At 37.0% G+C, this 18,191-nt stretch overlaps 1 protein-coding gene across 1 annotated transcript; it reads left to right on the forward strand.

Moving 5' to 3' along the window:
- The first annotated feature begins 6,819 nt into the window (after positions 1-6,819).
- Positions 6,820-8,801, forward strand: LOC147029808 (uncharacterized). Its single transcript, XM_085873153.1, has 2 exons — positions 6,820-7,023; positions 7,119-8,801. The coding sequence occupies exons 1-2, from the start codon at positions 6,826-6,828 to the stop codon at positions 8,130-8,132; spliced, it is 1,212 nt and encodes a 403-aa protein (XP_085729279.1). The 5' UTR covers positions 6,820-6,825; the 3' UTR covers positions 8,133-8,801.
- Positions 8,802-18,191: the final 9,390 nt, after the last annotated feature.

Raw genomic sequence — 18,191 nt, forward strand, 5'->3', positions numbered from 1 at the left:
TTTGTATAATGTGCCAATTAAAATGCTTTATGTTATTTGTCAGCAAATAAGGGAAACATATAATATGCATGTCTTATTTAAGGTAGATATTGTGCATGATTGTAAAGATGTGGAATTGCTCTGTGGTTAAAAAAAAAAATTAAATCACTGATCCGTCTCGAATCAACATGTCCTGGGAACTCAAACATCTGTTGTGTTGCTTTAGTCGCAGTCACACCTCCGTCACTGGATAATGAATTTGCTTTTCTTCCAGCAGAAAGCCTTTCCAACTACTTGATGTTCCTGTTAATTGAAAAAGAGTTAAAGACCATGACCAACACCATGCAGGGCCTTGCGGCCCTTTTGGCCCTTTTTTGCTCTTCGTTAACGTTGTTGTGCTTTCTTGTACTTCTTTATCCTCCCTCATCAAAGCGTTATCTCACGACTATTCTTTCTCTTCCCATTTGGGGATATAGACATTCTGTCTTTGGATGCTAAATGTCACATTTGCATGTTTCTAAAGGTTTCCAGTCCTGATTCCAAACTTAATGCAAGCTCAGCTTAAAAATATTCTTTGTTTCTACAATTTCAAAGTTTTATACATCGGTGAAGTTACATAAATGTTTTTTTCTCGATGATGATTCAGTGATGAGATTAAAATTGTTCCACCTCAAAATAGCTTTTCCACTAAAAATTAAAGTTGAAAGATCTTATTTGCATGAATCATGCAATGCAGAGCAATAATGAAGGAAACATGCTAGCCCCATAGCAGACTTAAAATAAAATATTGTGATGGTCGTGTGGTCTTCAATGACAGACACGCCACCCGGCAAGTAGGGGACGTGAAAACCTCTGTCTGCTCGGATAATTTGGTGATTTGGACGGGTTGATCTGGAGAATTCGGTGTTTCTGAATGCAATGACCATGGCAACATTGCTGACAAATTAGCTGAGCGAAGCTCATCAGCGATCCGCATTGATGTGCGTAAGTGCAGACCCTGATTTTCCTGTTTAACGGGTTAGTAAACAACTTCCTACTTGCTATGGCACAAGTTCCGATAACCACACATTTTCTTCAAAAGAGTTTGGAGTAGGAGGGGGGAGGGGAAACACGGCCACTCAGTGGCGATCATAACTATATTGATGAACAAGAAAAAGAGCAATCGGAGATTGCAAACCCTCGCCAGGACTTGTTTTGTGGAGTTTTGTGTGGCATTTGTGTACTGTTGTGTTCCGTAATTAATAAGAGACATAACTAGAACTGCCACTTTACAACTGCTGGCAGTGATAACCGGGTACCAAGATATTCCACTTTGATGCGACCCCGCTTTGATCAGACATCTGACCCTGACCCTGACCCATGAGATTTATTATTATTAAATTTGTTAAAAAATCATAAATAAAATTCGATAAAATCACAAACTGGTCCAACACGTGGAACATGTCTTTCTATCCTGACAAATCTCACACTCTTACCATGTCTCTCCGAAAGGACCATTTGGACCATCTACTTTCTCAACAATCCTCTGGAAGAAGTCCTTTCATCCAAGCTTCTGGGTCTCACTGTCTGCCATGATCTTTCCAGGGAAAGCCACATTTCCAACCTGGCCTCCAAAGCCGGTCGACGACTGGGAATCTCCGTTGTGCAAAGTCCTTCCTCGGCCCACCTGAACTCCTGACCACCGACAAAGTTTTCGTCCGCAGCCTGATGGAGTACTGTTCTCCCCTCTGAGCTGGTGCTCCTGCCTCTCACCTTTCTCAGCTTCACGCTGTGGAAACCAAGGCATTTAGGATCATTGGTATCTCCCATGATGAGGCTGAGTCTTTGGGCCTCTCACTCTCTCACCGCAGGCAGGTTGGTGGTCTTTCGTCTTCTACTGTCTCTGCTCCGGTCTCGCTCCCCCCCCTGCTCTGGCGATGATATGTCCCCTCCCCCTATATTTCCGCAGGGCGTTCAAGGTCCGCCAGCAACCCCCTTATGGGTAAAAGTATCAAAATCATGAATCACTGCTCACCTTCACTCTTTCATTCCTCTTTTTTCCTGCCTTTGGAATAAACTCCCACACTCTCTTCAATCCCATTCTTCCCTCCAGGTCTTCAAAACAGCTGTTCACCACAACCTCTTATCTTCTCCCATCCAAAACCACGATCTTTTCTACCCCCGTTAATCCACCCAAACACACCTGTTTCAAAGTCCCTGCTTTCCTTCCTGAAAGTCTCTGTAGTGTCCATCTTCTATACCCTGTGTCCCCCTCCTCATCCCTCTCCCTTCCACACTGTTTTGTCCTTCCCTCTCCCACCCCTCTTGTCTCCTGCCCCCCCCCCCCTTGTTGTGCGTTAGCTCTCATACGAGCCTTGTCAATGTTCACCAAAAAAATAATTTAGAATGGGATTAAAATTAATTCAATTCAAATCAAATGGAAGACCAAATAGGTACAGTCCTGCATTGGAGTAATCAGAAGGAATCCGAACAAGCAAAAAGTAAAGATGAAGTCATCAGGATGAACCTGGATAGGATTCACATTTCAGTTGCTACTCCACTACCCTCAAACACATCCAGGCACAGCCAAGTGAGCCTTATTCAATAAGAAACAAAAAAAACCCAACATCAAAAAATGAAATTGAAAGATTTTCACTCAATCCAATATGGCTGCCAGACCATGCAACTTGTCAATTATTCATGAATACTCTGGTATCCCCAAGGCTTGGGGAACATTTGTGTGAAGCTTCTCCTCAATCTGCCCAGCTGTTCTGGAGAAGAAGATTTTTTTTATAGAGTTTCAGGTAAATCCAATATGGCTGCCAAACCATGTGAGCGATGACTTCATATGTGTGAACCTTTTGTTCCTCATGGTTCGGCGGTCATATGTGTAAAGTTTTGCCTCGATCTGTTCAGCCACTTCAGAGAAGGAGATTTTTGAAGGTTTAAAAGAAACAAAACAATATGGCTGCCGAATCTCGTGACTGACATCATCAAAAAAATTTCTGTGGACCATTTTATCCCGAGATGACCCTCAAATTTTCATACTGATCAGATGTAGCGCTCTACATGTGCAATTATGACATCTTAACGAAGGCACCTATGACGTCATTAAAAACAAAAATCACACTTATTCCCCATGAGGAGTACTTGCCCATATGCTAAGTTTCAATTTTTTCCTTGGTGCATTTTCAGAAATACAGAGGTCCAAAGCTTTTCCAACATGGCTGCCACACCATGTGACCTATGACGTCATAATTATCAATAAAATATTTTACATGAGTAGTCGCTCCTATTGTGAAAATTTTGTCTCAATTCGACAAGCAGTTGCAGAGAAAAACACTAAAGTTCTGTGCGGGCAAGCAAACAAACCCAAATGCAATACCCTCTCCTTCGGTGATATTTATGATAACAATGCGCCCAAAAAACAATGATCTTTGCAATTACACGTTAATGCATTCGTTCGGGAGAAACACGGGACTCGGAAGGAATTTCACAAGACAAATAACCTGTCTTGCGTGGCACTGCTCACGCATGTGGTGTGGCTCTGTCATCCACGTGAGCTCGCTTCTCAACTCTGTCCGGCTGCTCGACTCACTTGGACATGCAGTGGTTCGTTGTGTGTCTCTCTTCCTGTCCTTCTCCAGGACTCACAGGAACTCCACCAGCAGCCTGTAGCAACCACAAGACTGCTCAAGCCCAGCAACTGAAGACGGCACAACCAGCAGAGGCAAAGATGTCGACGAAGACCAGAAGCAGCAGCACAAGACACCGACGGAAGAACAATGGGCGAGCTCGCATGTTATCCACATTTTCATCATCCCCACTGGGCCCATTGAAGTGTGTCATGGGGAGCGTCCATTGGCCAAAGCAGTCAGACAAGTGTCCATTTAAGTGCAGGTTTAAAGCCCGTCTGGTGGCCTTGCGCTGACCCTGCGATCGTGTTACAGGCCATGCTCATTGGTTGTTACAAGGGATTGAAATTCCATAACAGGACAGTTAGATGACAGTGGAGATTCAAGAATGGAGTGAGTGGGAAAAGGTGGGGCTTTGACACACACACACACACACACACACACACACACACACACACACACACACACACACACACACACACACACACACACACACACACACACACACACACACACACACACACACACCTTGGCGAAGAAACTAGAGCTTTCTCAACATGTACTCAAATGTTTTATCATGACAGGAATTACACCACACATGCGCCAACACGTATTATGAAATAACTATTCTCATCTATCCCCTATTTTACTCCCAGACAAGATCCATGACAATATAAACATAAGCTTTGAACCAGCCAATTTGTCTGCTGGAGGAGAAGGCATCCCTCAATTTGTGTGGAGGATATTTGGGTTGCTCACCATGCTTGCTCGGTGTGACTTGATGAGAGTGTGTCGGCATTGGAATTGAACCCACAAATTGGTGGGAAAAAAATAATCTTGATCCATTCCACCAAACATCAAGCTCAGAGAACGCTTGGGTCGAAAACTGAACCAACTGGAAAGGCACTCGGTGGAGCGCACACCTCCGCCAGTCTGATTGGTTAATGTTTTGTATCCCACTGATTAGGCCGGATCCGGATTTGGACCTGAACTAAAATTTAATTGGCTTGTTCTTGTCACCTAACCAACTTAGCCACCAAATTTCGTCCGATTCTGTCCCTAACTTTTTGATATATCGTGCTACACTGTATATCATTTTCGACCGACAACTCAATTATGAAGAATCACTTAAAAAAATTCTCGGATCTGGATCTGGATTCGGATCTTCATCAAAATCAAACCAAGTCTTCCTTGTTACATTCCCAACTTGCCCACCAAGTTTCGTCCAAGTCCGTACACAACTTTTTGAGATACCTTGTTCACAGCCAGACAGACAGGAGTGAAAACGTAACCTCCATCCACCTTTGGTGGTGGAGTTACAAAGTATTTTTAAGCCAAAAATAAAACAATTGACCAGAATATTTTTTTATACACTGTCCAAAAGGTGTGTGTGTGTGTGTGTGTGTGTGTGTGTGTGTGTGTGTGTGTGTGTGTGTGTGTGTGTGTGTGTGTGTGTGTGTGTGTGTGTGTGTGTGTGTGTGTGTGCGTGCGTGTGCGTGCTTCAGTTAAATATGAATGTCTAATTCCTGAATGTCAACTGAACATGGTTGCTCACCTGCATTTTTTTTCTCATTTACTTATTTTCATTTATGGATGCTTTCTGACAATTCTGTGACTTTTCCTGTTGTATCAGCTTCGATGTCCATTGGCACGCTTTCTACGTCACCCGGAAGGTGCCGATCTTTAATATCAGTCAGTGAGTCAGTGGTTCGTATGATATATGTATGTGTGTGTATATGTGTGTATATATATATATATATATATATATATATATATATATATATATATATATATATATATATATATATATGTAGGGAAAGAATACTGGTTCTGGCTCACTTTTCCCCATGTAAATGAATGGGGGATTTTCAGCCATGAAATTTTTCTTTTTTTTCCCCTAAAAAAATAAATCCCCTTTTTAGCCCAAGGTATATTTATTTGTCTCCCCTTTTAACCTGGAGCCTGGGGTTGGCTTAGTGGTTAGGGTGGCGGCTTGGGATCCCAGGGTCCTGAGTTCAAGCCCCGTCGGCTGCTGAATTAACACCAGGGGGTTGACTCAGCCTGCCATCCTTCCGAGGTCGGCGAAATGAGTGCCAGTGTACTGGTCCCGGTGTATGCCCCGGTTAGAATAGGTGTACCATATCCCTGTGTGTCGTAAGAGGCGACCAGGGTTGGCGTCAGGAAGGGCATCCGGCCATAAAACATTGCCTCAAGAAAAAGCCAAACCCCTGCACAGCAGGGAAAAATGGCTGTAAAAACGGTCATTTTTTTATTTCCCCTTTTAACCTAGGGGCTCTCTATTCAAATAACCCATGCAACAAGATAAAGATTTGTTAAAGGTGATTCTAAAGAAATATCTGAAACGTCTAAGCCCCGGGGCACTCTTTATCAAATAACCAATGCATATTGTTTAGCTCACTCATTGAACCTATCAACATTTGTTCATTCTCAGATTCCTTCAATAGTTTAATTTTCTTTGCACAATAATCCCCATCTAAAATATTGAAAAACAAAACATTTGAATCTTTATATTTTTTAAGATACACCTTTTGTGCCATTACGAAATGATAAGCTTCTCTTAATGATCTCATCTGACCACCTCCTGAGCCACAGGTTATTTTTCTTAAGCCCCGCCCACTTTTCATAAGCCCCGCCCACTTTTCTTTAAGCCCCGCCCACTTTCCTCTGAGCCCCGCCCACTTTTCTGTGGATTTTTATAAGCCCCCGCCCACTTTTGCTAAGCCCCGCCCACTTTTCATGGGGTGTTTTTTTCTAAGCCACGCCCACTTTTCCTAAGCCCCGCCTACTTTTGCTAAGCCCCACCTACTCTTACATCATTTCCAGTTCATCTCTGACTCACAAAGAAATCACAAGAAAATTCCAGCATGTTATGGTTTTGAAAAAATTGCCCAAAGAAGGCCTGCGTGAGCTTGCCCAGGGAATTTCCACAGGAAACCACACCCAACAGTCTTTCCCTATAAAAGCCTCATGCCCAGGCTCCATTTTAAACATTTGTTTTTGCTGGCAATGGTGTGCTGTGTGCTTGCCTGGAACTCTCAGACTTGTATGGAACTAAACCTTCAAGTTGATGAACTGGATTCAAACCTCTTATCTGTTGAGGTAAGATTTTTATTTTCCTATTTTTAGTTCCTTTTAAACATCGGCTACGTTTAATAATTAAATAACTTAATTAATACATTATTATTTTCTCTCACAGGAAATTGTATCTGAAATGCAACATGAAAATACCGATTTTGCCACAACTTGGGGTGAAATTGTTGGCTTGGTTGAAGACCTTGTGAGCGACCAAGACCCACAGAACGAGCAAGACCTTGAGTGGGATGACTTTGGGGTCCCTTGGAACTCTCTGACTTGTATGGAACTAAACCTTCAAGTTGATGAACTGGATTCAAACCTCTTATCCATTGAGGTAAGATTTTATTTTCCTATTTTTAGTTCCTTTTAAACATCGACTCGTTTAATAATTAAATAACTTAATTAATACATTATTATTTTCTCTCACAGGAAATTGTGTCTGAAATACGAAATGAAAATACTGCTTTTGCTACAACTTGGGGGGAAATTGTTGGCTTGGTTGAAGACCTTGTGAGCGACCAAGACCTACAGAACGAGTTCGTCCTTGATGACCCAACCAAAGAGTTATACCTTGGAGACCAGCAAAATCCTGAAAAAGAGTTTTACAGCAATAGTACTCATTGTGAGTTATCAAGACAATACCCACTGAACAAGTTATACGTTGATGAGCCAGAATACAAGTTTTACCTTGGAGACTCACAAATTTTGAAAAAATCAGTAAATGAGTTCTGCCTTGATGGTTTAAATAACTACCTTGGAGACTCAGGAAAAGGGTTCTGCCAAGATGGTTCTAAATATGGGGCCTACCTTGGAGACTCACAAATTTTGAAAAAATCAGTAAATGAGTTCTGCCTTGATGGTTTAAATAACTACCTTGGAGACTCAGGAAAAGGGTTCTGCCAAGATGGTGCTAAATATGGGTCCTACCTTGGAGACTCACAAATTTTGAAAAAATCAGTAAATGAGTTATCCTTAAGAGACTTTGTAAGTTGGTTTTACTTTGAATACTTGAAATGTGGGTTCTGGATTGATAACTCACAATGTGATACATATCTTGGAAACTCAACGGGAATGTGGTTATACCTTGAAGACTTGGAAAGTTGGGTTTATGTTGGACACTTGAAACTTTTTTGGGGGCTTTTATTTATTTATTTATTTATTTATTATTATTTTTTTTATTTATATTTTGGAGACTTTTGGAGTTGCTATCACTCTTTGGGATCCAAACCTATCGATGTAGTTCTTTGTCGGATGGTGCTTGATGGGAGCAAGATCAAGAAAGTTCTGGGAAGAAAGTGCAGGCTTACTCCCACTTTTTACGTCATCAAACCTGAAAGCCTTAAAAGACAGAATTGGAAGAAGAGAAAAAAACAAAAAATATACATTGTTCGTTCTGGGAAGAAAGTGCAGGCTTACTCCCCCTTTCTACGTCATCAAACCTGAAAGCCTTAAAAGACAGAATTGGAAGAAGAAAAAAAAAAAACGTAAAAAATATATATATAGGTGGAAATCTCATTTTGAAAAAGACATTGTGTTGGGTGAGGATTGAGTTGGGGTTGAGATTTTGAATGTGAGGGTTGCGGTTGAGATTTTGAATGTGAGGGTTGGGACACACACACACACACACACACACACACACACACACACACACACACACACACACACACACACACACACACACACACACACACACACACACACACACACACACACACACACACACCAACAAACAAAGTTAAGCCTTGACTTCAGTTGAGGATTCTGTGTTTGGGGTTCACAGATCTAAGAACGTCCACCCCTTGACACACATTATATACTGTTATACACCTCGGACTTGGCCCTCGAGTGTCCACAATGGTGTATAGTAGGAGGGAGTGAAGCGCCAACCCATTGCTCCCATTGCACACACATTATATACTGTTATACACCTCGGACTTGGCCCTCGAGTGTCCACAACGGTGTATAGTAGGAGGGAGTGAAGCGCCAACCCATTGCTCCCATTGCACACACATTATATACTGTTATACACCTCGGACTTGGCCCTCGAGTGTCCACAACGGTGTATAGTAGGAGGGAGTGAAGCGCCAACCCATTGCTCCCATTGCACACACACACACACACGCACACACGCACACACGCACACACATACACACATACACACATACACACATACACACATACACACACACCAACAAACAAAAGTTAAGCCTTGACTATTCAGTTGAGGATTCTGCGTTTGGGGTTCACAGATCTAAGAACGTCCACCCCTTGACACACATTATATACTGTTATACACCTCGGACTTGGCCCTCTAGTGTCCACAAAGGTGTATAGTAGGAGGGAGTGAAGGGACAACCCATTGCTCCCATGGGTATTATCTGCTTAGTTTTGTCTTTTGTAATTCCTGTGAATAAAATGAACCTAAAATCTCTTCCCCTTCCAAATCATATATCTTATAAGTCCAAGGAAACGTATCTATTACATCAACAATTTAAAAAAGTTCTTTCGTCCATCGTTTAGTAAAACCCTTTTCAAAATGAGATTTCCACCTATATATTCTTACGATATCACCAACTTTGAACTTGGGTTTTATGACATTAATCTCTTTTTCATATTTTAATTTTGTAAATGTTTCTGATGGCTTCATATTTGTTGACGTGTGAATCGTGTCATTATACTTATCCACAATATCCTGAATAAAAGATGACCATTGTTGTGAACCGAGTTGTGTGAATTTTTTATATAGTCTCTCTTTTAAGGTACGATTAAAACGTTCAACAACAACTGCCTTCCCTTCATTAAAGGTACTGTATAATGTAATACTGTTATTTTTTAGAAAATTCATAAATGTCTTGTTATAAAACTCCCTCATCAGTCCACAATTTTTTAGGTTTTCTCTTACTTTTATTAAATATCTGTTGGAAGGCTAACATAAGAGTATTACCTGTTTTGTTTTTTAATGGTACAACCCACGCATATCTACTCCTCAAATCAATAACGGTTAAAGCATACTTGTACCCCTTATCATTATTGAGTTCAATCAAATCAGCAGACCAGATATAATCTACTTCCTTGGAATAAACTTTCCTTCTCTGAAACTTTGTGAATATTGGTTTATTTAATTCATCAGCTAATTGCTCTTCAGTCTTAATAACATCATTAGAGCCTATAAGTTTTTTGAATTTCCAAGACCAAGTTTCAATTTAGCACTGATCATCTTCTTCACAATGAACCGATCAACTTTTTCTCTCAAGGTTGGATTTTGTATCAGAGACAAATTATACAACATTTCTCTATCGGCTTCATGCTTTTCTTCCAACGTTGTGGTATTCCCATAATCAATATCGTGTCTCATGCACACTTCATCAACTCTATTGATAGGCTTACTCCAGGATTGAGGATTGTCTGCCTCATCTAATCTTTTATCCAAGTTTGTGCCTGGGCCACAGAAAGAATACCCTGGAAGATGTAATTCCCCTGGTATTCCAGTAGTTGTAAATTTACTTCCTGATAAAAACTTTTGTATATCTCCTCCTAGTTCGTGTTGGGAGATAAATTGATTTTTTTTTGAACCACACACCGAACATATACCTTTTTGTATAACCCTGTTATTTTTACTTTTAATATATGAAATATTTTTAGTATTAGTTTTCTTTTTACATTTGAGACAATAACTCATTTATTTATGTGAAAAATTCCTGCAGAGTGCAAAAACCTTCTTAGTTTCCAACATGCACATTTGAATCTTAATTTTTAAAACATAAAGAATCCTTAGAAATGCCTTCACTCTCTCCCCCATTTATTTAAGAAAAAAAAAAAAATGAAAAACTTGAATTAAAATACATGTCTTCTCGATGTCAATAGTCTTGTCGAAAGTATTGTAAATAGACTTATCAATTCTTTGTTTTCCTCCTCGGTGGGTTGAGTTATTTTCTGAAATACCCCTAATCTTTTTTTAATCTCACTGGTTTCCATATTTTGATATTTATTTTGTCTCGCTCTTTCCTCCCTCTCCTCCTTCTCTCTCTTCTCTTTTTCCTCCTCTTTCTTCTCCCTCTCCTCCCTCTCCTTCTCTTTCTTCTCTCCTCTCCTCTCTCTCTTCTCTCTCTCTTCTCCCTCTCCTCCTTCTCTCTCTTCTCTTTCCTCCTTCTCTTTCTTTCTCCCTCTTCTCCTTTTCCTCCTCTTCCCTCTCTTCTTCAACTCCTTCCTCATCCCTTACTATCCTTGAATAAACACACCCCATAGAATATTATACATATATTCATCAGGATTTCTTGTTATTCCTGTATCCAAAATATTTTTTTTTACAACAGGAAACCAATAAAATTTCTTTTGAATTTCTAAAAGAGCATTACCTTTTCTTAACTTTATAATTTTTTCATTATTTAACATTCTAATTAAATCTAAAGTTGTCGGTTTATCAACATCAGCATAATGCCAATCTTTTATTGAAAATACCTCATTCTTATGTTGTAGAACATATTTATTAAAATACCGAATACCCTTTTCTTGAAGGTATGCTTGGACACAGAAATGATAATTTTCTTGAAGCCTTCTTGCTGTCATTTATGTATTAGAAATATATGTTAGAATAATATTATGGCACGAAACACCTCCCCATCTTCCCATAGTTAAATCATTTTGTATTTCCTTACTTATTATATATAATCCTGTTTTTTCTGTTTTCATGAGATAAACAAGGGCAAAACCATTATTATATTTACCCTTATTAAATTCTTTTATTTGTTGTTTACTAATCGTGCCCCCACAAAACTCATTCTCGATACCAAGTGGATAATATTCTTCCTTACGAGACTGATTTAATTGTTCCAGGTCTTCGAGGTTAATTTTAAATGACCAATTATACCCTAAATCATTCATATCATACCCCCATTGTTCTATTCTCATACAAACGATACGCCCTTCTTTATAAAAATTAATTTTAATTCGAACTGTGAATTCTGTATTACCTGGAGATAATATCAACACTTCTGTATCTTTGGAATACACGGCTGTTTTATTTAAGGATATATATTGTGATAAATCGCTTAATCTCACCAAGTCATTCGCGTCAGTCGGGCTTGGATAATTTTTTAATTTATAAGCATTTTTCATGTTAATATTTTTGGTTATATTATATTTATGTCGTTCAGCCTGTGCCTTTGTGTAATAATTTGATAAATCAATATCCAGTTCTTGAGATACACCAAAGATAGAACCATCTTTACCAACATAAGTCATTTATATTAGATTAAAAATAATATCATAAAAATTTTTATTTTTGTTGAGTTGAAATAACACATATAGGCATAATTGGCCACAACACTTGGAATTTAATTCTTGGACTTGAAATGTTTGATAAACACCATTCTGTAAGAATTTTATGACTTCAACAGGTGGTGGAAGACCAAAACTATCAAAATAATATTTGTCTTGACTATTAAAAATACAAACCCAATGAGAACCGTTCCCATTATTATCTTCTAAGTTCATAATAATATTCTTTGTATGTTTTGGCACATTTGTTAATTCATCTCTCATACAAATAACCACATTATGAATTTTTAATTTCTTACAATATTTGACAAGTTGTAAATTTGATGTTGTATTCTTTCCAAATTCTTTCAACCACTCATCAATGCTCATTTATTTATTAGAAAGATATAATCCATTACCTCTTTTCGTTAATTTTACACCTGCTTGTGCTATAGAAGAAAGCATATCTCCAACTAACAATCTCGCTTTATCAGGCAGACCTTCAAGTTTTTCAGCAAAATCTACAATTACACCACTTCCACTAATTTGTTTCTCCAACTCTTTGTTATGTCTTTCCAATTCTTTTTGAGCCTGGAGTTGAGCCTTCCTTTCGTTGGCAGTTTTCACCGCTGTTGAAATACCACCCGTCAATGCTCCAACCGCACTTAAACTAGCAAATAAAGGAATTAGAAATGGGAGAAATCCTCCACTCGTCTCTCTTATTGAATATTTTTTCAACATTGGTTTTGTCATTTTAATTTTAAGTGAGCCAGTGTCATTCAAGATTTTAACCTGTTCTCTTGTGAGAAAAACATCAATTCTTACTGCTCCTTTTCTCTGAATTGTATTAACGTTAATCGTACAAGGCTTTTGATTTTGAACACAAGATGATAGTTTATGAAGATTGATTTGATTAACATATACCCCAGTTGGTACTTTGACACTCATTTATTTAACAAAAAATTATGTGAGACTAATCATCACACCATTATCTGTATTAATCTGCAATTCTGTTTCTTCCAAAAGCAAACAATATGTATTAACTTCTTCACTCTCTCCTCTTTCAATGTATAGGGAAGTATCCACTCGATTAGACTTTATAGTTTCCTTTTGAGCGCTCAGGTCAAACGCATAGATTGTATACAAACTTTTAAATGCTGTCATATCCAAAATAGGTTCTTTATTTCCATTACTTTCACACACCTTTTGGTAAGACTTGTATGCTTCAGAAAAATCATTTTTTTCCCAATTAATTTCCAATCTATCTCGTGGGTAAAATGTTCCATCTAGAGAAACGCGAAGTTGTTTCACCTTAGCATTATCACTCAATGCATTATTCTTATCAGTCGCAGTATCACCATCTGGCTTTTTAAAAAATGATCCACAGATATCGTGGCTTTCCTTCCAGAACACCCAAATTCCACGTGTAAGTAGTTTGATTGAGTTTAACGTGTTGACATCTTCTTTTGAGGTATGATACACTGAGTGGTTTCTTTGAGTTAAGTCTTCGATTCAACATCTCTTCTGTTTTAAGCTTAGGAGTATATTCACTGATATACCAACTCATCTCCTCAATTACAAATTTATTCTGTTCACCAAAAGCACTACCAACACCAAAAAGCAATCGATTTTCATTATCATTCCTCTGTAGTTGAAATCTAATTTTAAGACCAGACAGAACTTTATCATGATCACAAAATCCAAATATACCTTTAAGAGGAACTGCCACAGTAAAACTATTTTCTGCTTTTGTATCATCATTATACATTCCTTTCCTTTGAGTATATCCAGGGTCTGTGTTTGTTCCCGTTGACATATCAGGAATAAAACCTTCGGCAGACCCCTTTCCCATTCTATCACTGAATGTATAGAGTGTAAATTTTATCATTTCAGATACAGCAGAGACATAATCAACCGCTTCAACTTCTTGTGTCCCAATATACAAACGCACACTATCAAACATTTTCCAGAAGAAATCATTTACAAGTGTAGCGTTTGTGTTATTCCCAGCTTTAGTGAATTTAAATTTACACAACAAGAAACTTTCGGAGAGATTCAAATAGGTTTGTTGATTATTTATTTCAAAACTTTTTGTACCATTCGTATTCCAGTCTGTTCCAGTTATTGCATTTACCTTGAAGTAATCTTCTTTTTTAGTGGAGTTTGAGATAATAATAGTATCATCCAAATCATAGATACTATCAATTGCTTCCATACTTGTATTTATTTAGGAAAAAAGATGTTAAAACTTTTGAAACCTGATCCAAGTATTTGAATTATTTTCTGTCGTTCTTGGGGGGACAACTGAGTTTTGCCTTTCTTAATTTCTTTTATTGCTTGTAATTTATGAGATTCCTTCTGAGCATCTTTTATACTCTTTACAGCACCTGCTACATTTCCCACAGCAGAAGCAGTTGAACCAATTAGATCTTTATGTTTAAGAATAGTTGAACCAATACCCATGAGAGTATCAATTATCCCATCTCCTCTAAATTGATGTCCAACACCCCTTTGTCTCTTAGGTTTGTAGTATCCTCTACCAAGATACATACCTTCACCCTTGTAGTATGGGGAAAGGAACATCCCATCCCCTGTAATTATTTTATATTTTCCCAACTCGTGTTTCCTCACAATAACCATCGTACTTATTTATTGGAAAACTTCACGTAGGTGAATTCTGATGGATATAACTTCTCCATTAAAAGAAATCACACGATTATCTTGGTCAGTTATCCTAAAATTTACTCTGTGTATGGTTTTTCCTGACACAGGTAGGTAAACCAAATTTTTGGGTTCCATATTGAATTTATAACCAATTGGGGTTGAGTATGCGCTGAATGAAAATATTGTATTTGTTTTTTTCCCATCATTATAAGCACCATCAATCAAATCACAGTGAATTAACACCGAATTTATTCCTGAGGATATTTGAATGACATTATCACTGTAAAACGTCACATTAGTTTCAATCTTTTTTGAGGAGAAACCCAATAACTCTCTAAATGAATTATCAATTGTGAAATCAACCTTGTAGTTATTTTTAACTTTAATCGTTGATTTTGAAGTATGTTTTGAATGTTTATAACAATATTTTTTGGTTCATCACCCTGTTCTTTCATAAGACGAGCAATTTCGGAAGATATTTGAGAAATCTCATATGCTCCGGGTGAGACTGTTATCGTTTTGTATCCACTTCCCGGATTATAACTAAACTTGTCATTTTTCTCGGTTATATTAAATAAGGTATTATAAGTTTCCATGGACAATAAAGATGCCTCATATTCTTTTGTTGTGTCAAGTTGTAGTGGGTATGGGAATGAAGATGTGTGGTCGCTTGTTGTGAAATTGAAACTAAGGATTGTGCTTCTCATCTTATTTAATGAGATAAAATGTCTTTATATTGATATTTATTAATTATTTTCATGTTCATCAACTGGTCTAAAATGGCTGATGCTTCATTAAAACAATTGTTATTTCCAGCCTTCTTACTGCCTAACAACAATAACAGTCTATTAACTAATTTGGAAGAAGACTAACACCTGAACCAAGGATACTTAAAGCCTGAATAATGTGTTTCTCCTTCTCATTCTTCCTACTTTTACCAGAAAGAATAACCTTATAATTTAGAGTGTTCAGCAGATCAATATATACTCTATCATCATTATTTTCCATATCCAATGGTTTATCAATATACTTTGATTCATCCCTCACAGTTGAACCTTGTCTTCCATCTTTTGTGAGAAGAAACATTAATCTCGGAGTTAGTTTAACAGGGGGTTGAGCAGAACCCAAGAACCTTAATTCATCATTAAATATCAATACCTTTTCTTGAACAAGATGAAATATTGCTGATTGTTCTGTTGGAATGAGTCCTGCTTTGGTTTTTGAATCCGCTGAATATTCATTGTTTTGAAGAGCATTCACAATATAATCAGGGGGTCGATTAATCTCTTCCAGTTGTTGAAATAATTCTTCATCATGATATTCTAATTCTCCAATATGCTCTAATTCTTCCTCCGTCATTTGACTGAAATCTTTTAACATTTGAAGTTTTTTAGGAGTATATTCTACTGTGGGAACTGTGGAAACATCTTTCATTTTTTCTTGGGAAGTTTTTAAAAGTGGTTTAAAAAATTTCTCTTGTTTTCTTTCAAATGCTTCTTCGCCCGTTAGTTTCTGTCTGCGTTTCTTCTTTATGTCTTCCTGCTGTTTTACAACTTTTGAAACCAACTCTTGATGTTCCCTAAATCTTCTTGCTCTTTCTTTCGCATCCATTTATTTATTGAAAAATATCATTTAATATCTCATCTTGTTTCACAACAATATATTTATATTTTTCAGTCATGTGTTTCATGTAATCCCCAAATTCCTTTTTACTACATAATGTGGAACAATTGTCTCTCCAAAAATTGTTTATATCTATTGAATTTAACTTGAATAAAATAAAAGTATTAGCATTGTTTCTGATGGAACGATGAGGAAGCTGAAAGTACGATTGACTAAGATAAATACAATTACAAGAAGAATGTCTCCCTCTTGTGTAGTAGCTGTCCATTACCGTTTGGTTTCTCTCATTAACACAATCATCAAAGATAACGAGGTTCTTTTTGGATTTATCCAAATCTTGGGGAGACGGTATATCATCCGTATTATCACTCAGAATACAAGTTATCGGTTTTGATTTCTTTTTACATCTCTGTGTATCACAAAATAGTTGTATTATATCTTCAATGTTAAAATCATTTAGGTTTTTTGAAGTTTAAATAAACCGATTATATCTTCTTTTTGAAGACCAGCATCAAAACCTTGTGAGAGTAGTTGATACTCTGGTTGAAAACTCGACTTTGTGAAAATTATTAAATTATCATAATCTAAAAGTTGGGAGTGAGGAGCATCTTTAAAAGTAAGCAGGTTTTTCCACATCCACTTGAACCAACTATGAGGCATCTTAATGAATTTGGGAGATTTTTATGGTTGTCAAATTTTATCTTGTTTTCCCAAATGGGTAAAAAATCATTCATTTATATATTTGGAAAACAGGTTATTTAATTTATTATTGGCTTTTTTGAGAAATTCTATATTTTATCCTAAGTTCAGGTTTAATTTCAAGATAATCCATTATTTTATTTATGCAATATCTTGTGTTGATATTTCCCTGAAAATCACATCCATGAATAATATATAACAACAATCTTTTGAACATTTCTCTAATACGTTCAGTTTCTTCCCTTGTAAGGAAAGGTGTGTTCTCACCCTCGTACTTTACATTCATTTCTCTAATCAATCTTGTAAAGTAATTCATTTTTGGTGTAAATCTAAAAGAATTATTTTCCTTTTTATATTTTTGATTATCATTAATTAGAAGATAATCACAGAATATACATTGTTTATAGGCTTTTGACTCTGTGTTTAATCCCCGTCTTTCACACGCAGGACAATTCTCAAATTTGTCATATGGAGAATCATGGAATTCAAGAGGCTCAAAATCGAGTAAACTATTCATATTTATAAAGTAAAACTTTACTTAAACTGAAATTCATCTTCGATATCATCTTCGATACTTTCAGAATCATCTATACTTTCATAACTATCATTTGAACACAAACTCTCGGTGTCATAACTATCGTTTGAATGCAAACTCTCGGTATCATAATCACTCTCATAATCTTCAAAATCTTCAGTTGAATATTGGCTCATTTAATTAGTAGAAAAAACATTACCATCGATATCGATATACATTTTTTCATTAACAGATTCAACTGCTACATTTTTTTATATTAAAGGTAATTTTAAAATGATCCTTAACTACAATTGAACGAAATGTCATTTCACCTGATTTATTAACATCCTTTATTTCATCAGGATTTATATCTTTAGGGTTGTTGAAAAAAATACAAATTTCTCCTTGCATATTACAGATGGGCTTATCTTTTCTTTCTAAAGCTTCATCCATAAGGTTTTTATTTTTTGATACCTTTTCTTGTTTCATTGCTTTTTCTAGTTTTGAATATATTGCCAGAAGGAGAGGAGAAACTTTTGTTAGAGATACCTTAATTGATGTTCTTCCAGGTATACTAAAAGCCCTTCCACTGAAGTAAATTGAAGAACTCATCATATCCACCATAATTGTTTTTATCCAATAGTTGTTATATTTATCTTTGTTCAATTTTACATCCTTGACATATTTCTCAGCATCTTTAACAAATGAAGAGATTGATTGAAACTTGTCTTTTGTGTCTTGAAACA

This window comes from Eptatretus burgeri, chromosome 3, assembly GCF_056783735.1.
Source record: "Eptatretus burgeri isolate ZD-2024b chromosome 3, Ebu_testis_v1, whole genome shotgun sequence".
NCBI classification, from domain to species: Eukaryota; Metazoa; Chordata; class Myxini; order Myxiniformes; family Myxinidae; genus Eptatretus; species Eptatretus burgeri.

Bases quoted from the DNA above. Each gene is read 5' to 3' on its own strand.
- LOC147029808 (XM_085873153.1), top strand. From the start codon at position 6,826: ATGCAACATGAAAATACCGATTTTGCCACAACTTGGGGTGAAATTGTT. The intron at 7,024-7,118 runs GTAAGATTTTAT...TTTCTCTCACAG, and splicing joins CAAACCTCTTATCCATTGAG to GAAATTGTGTCTGAAATACG.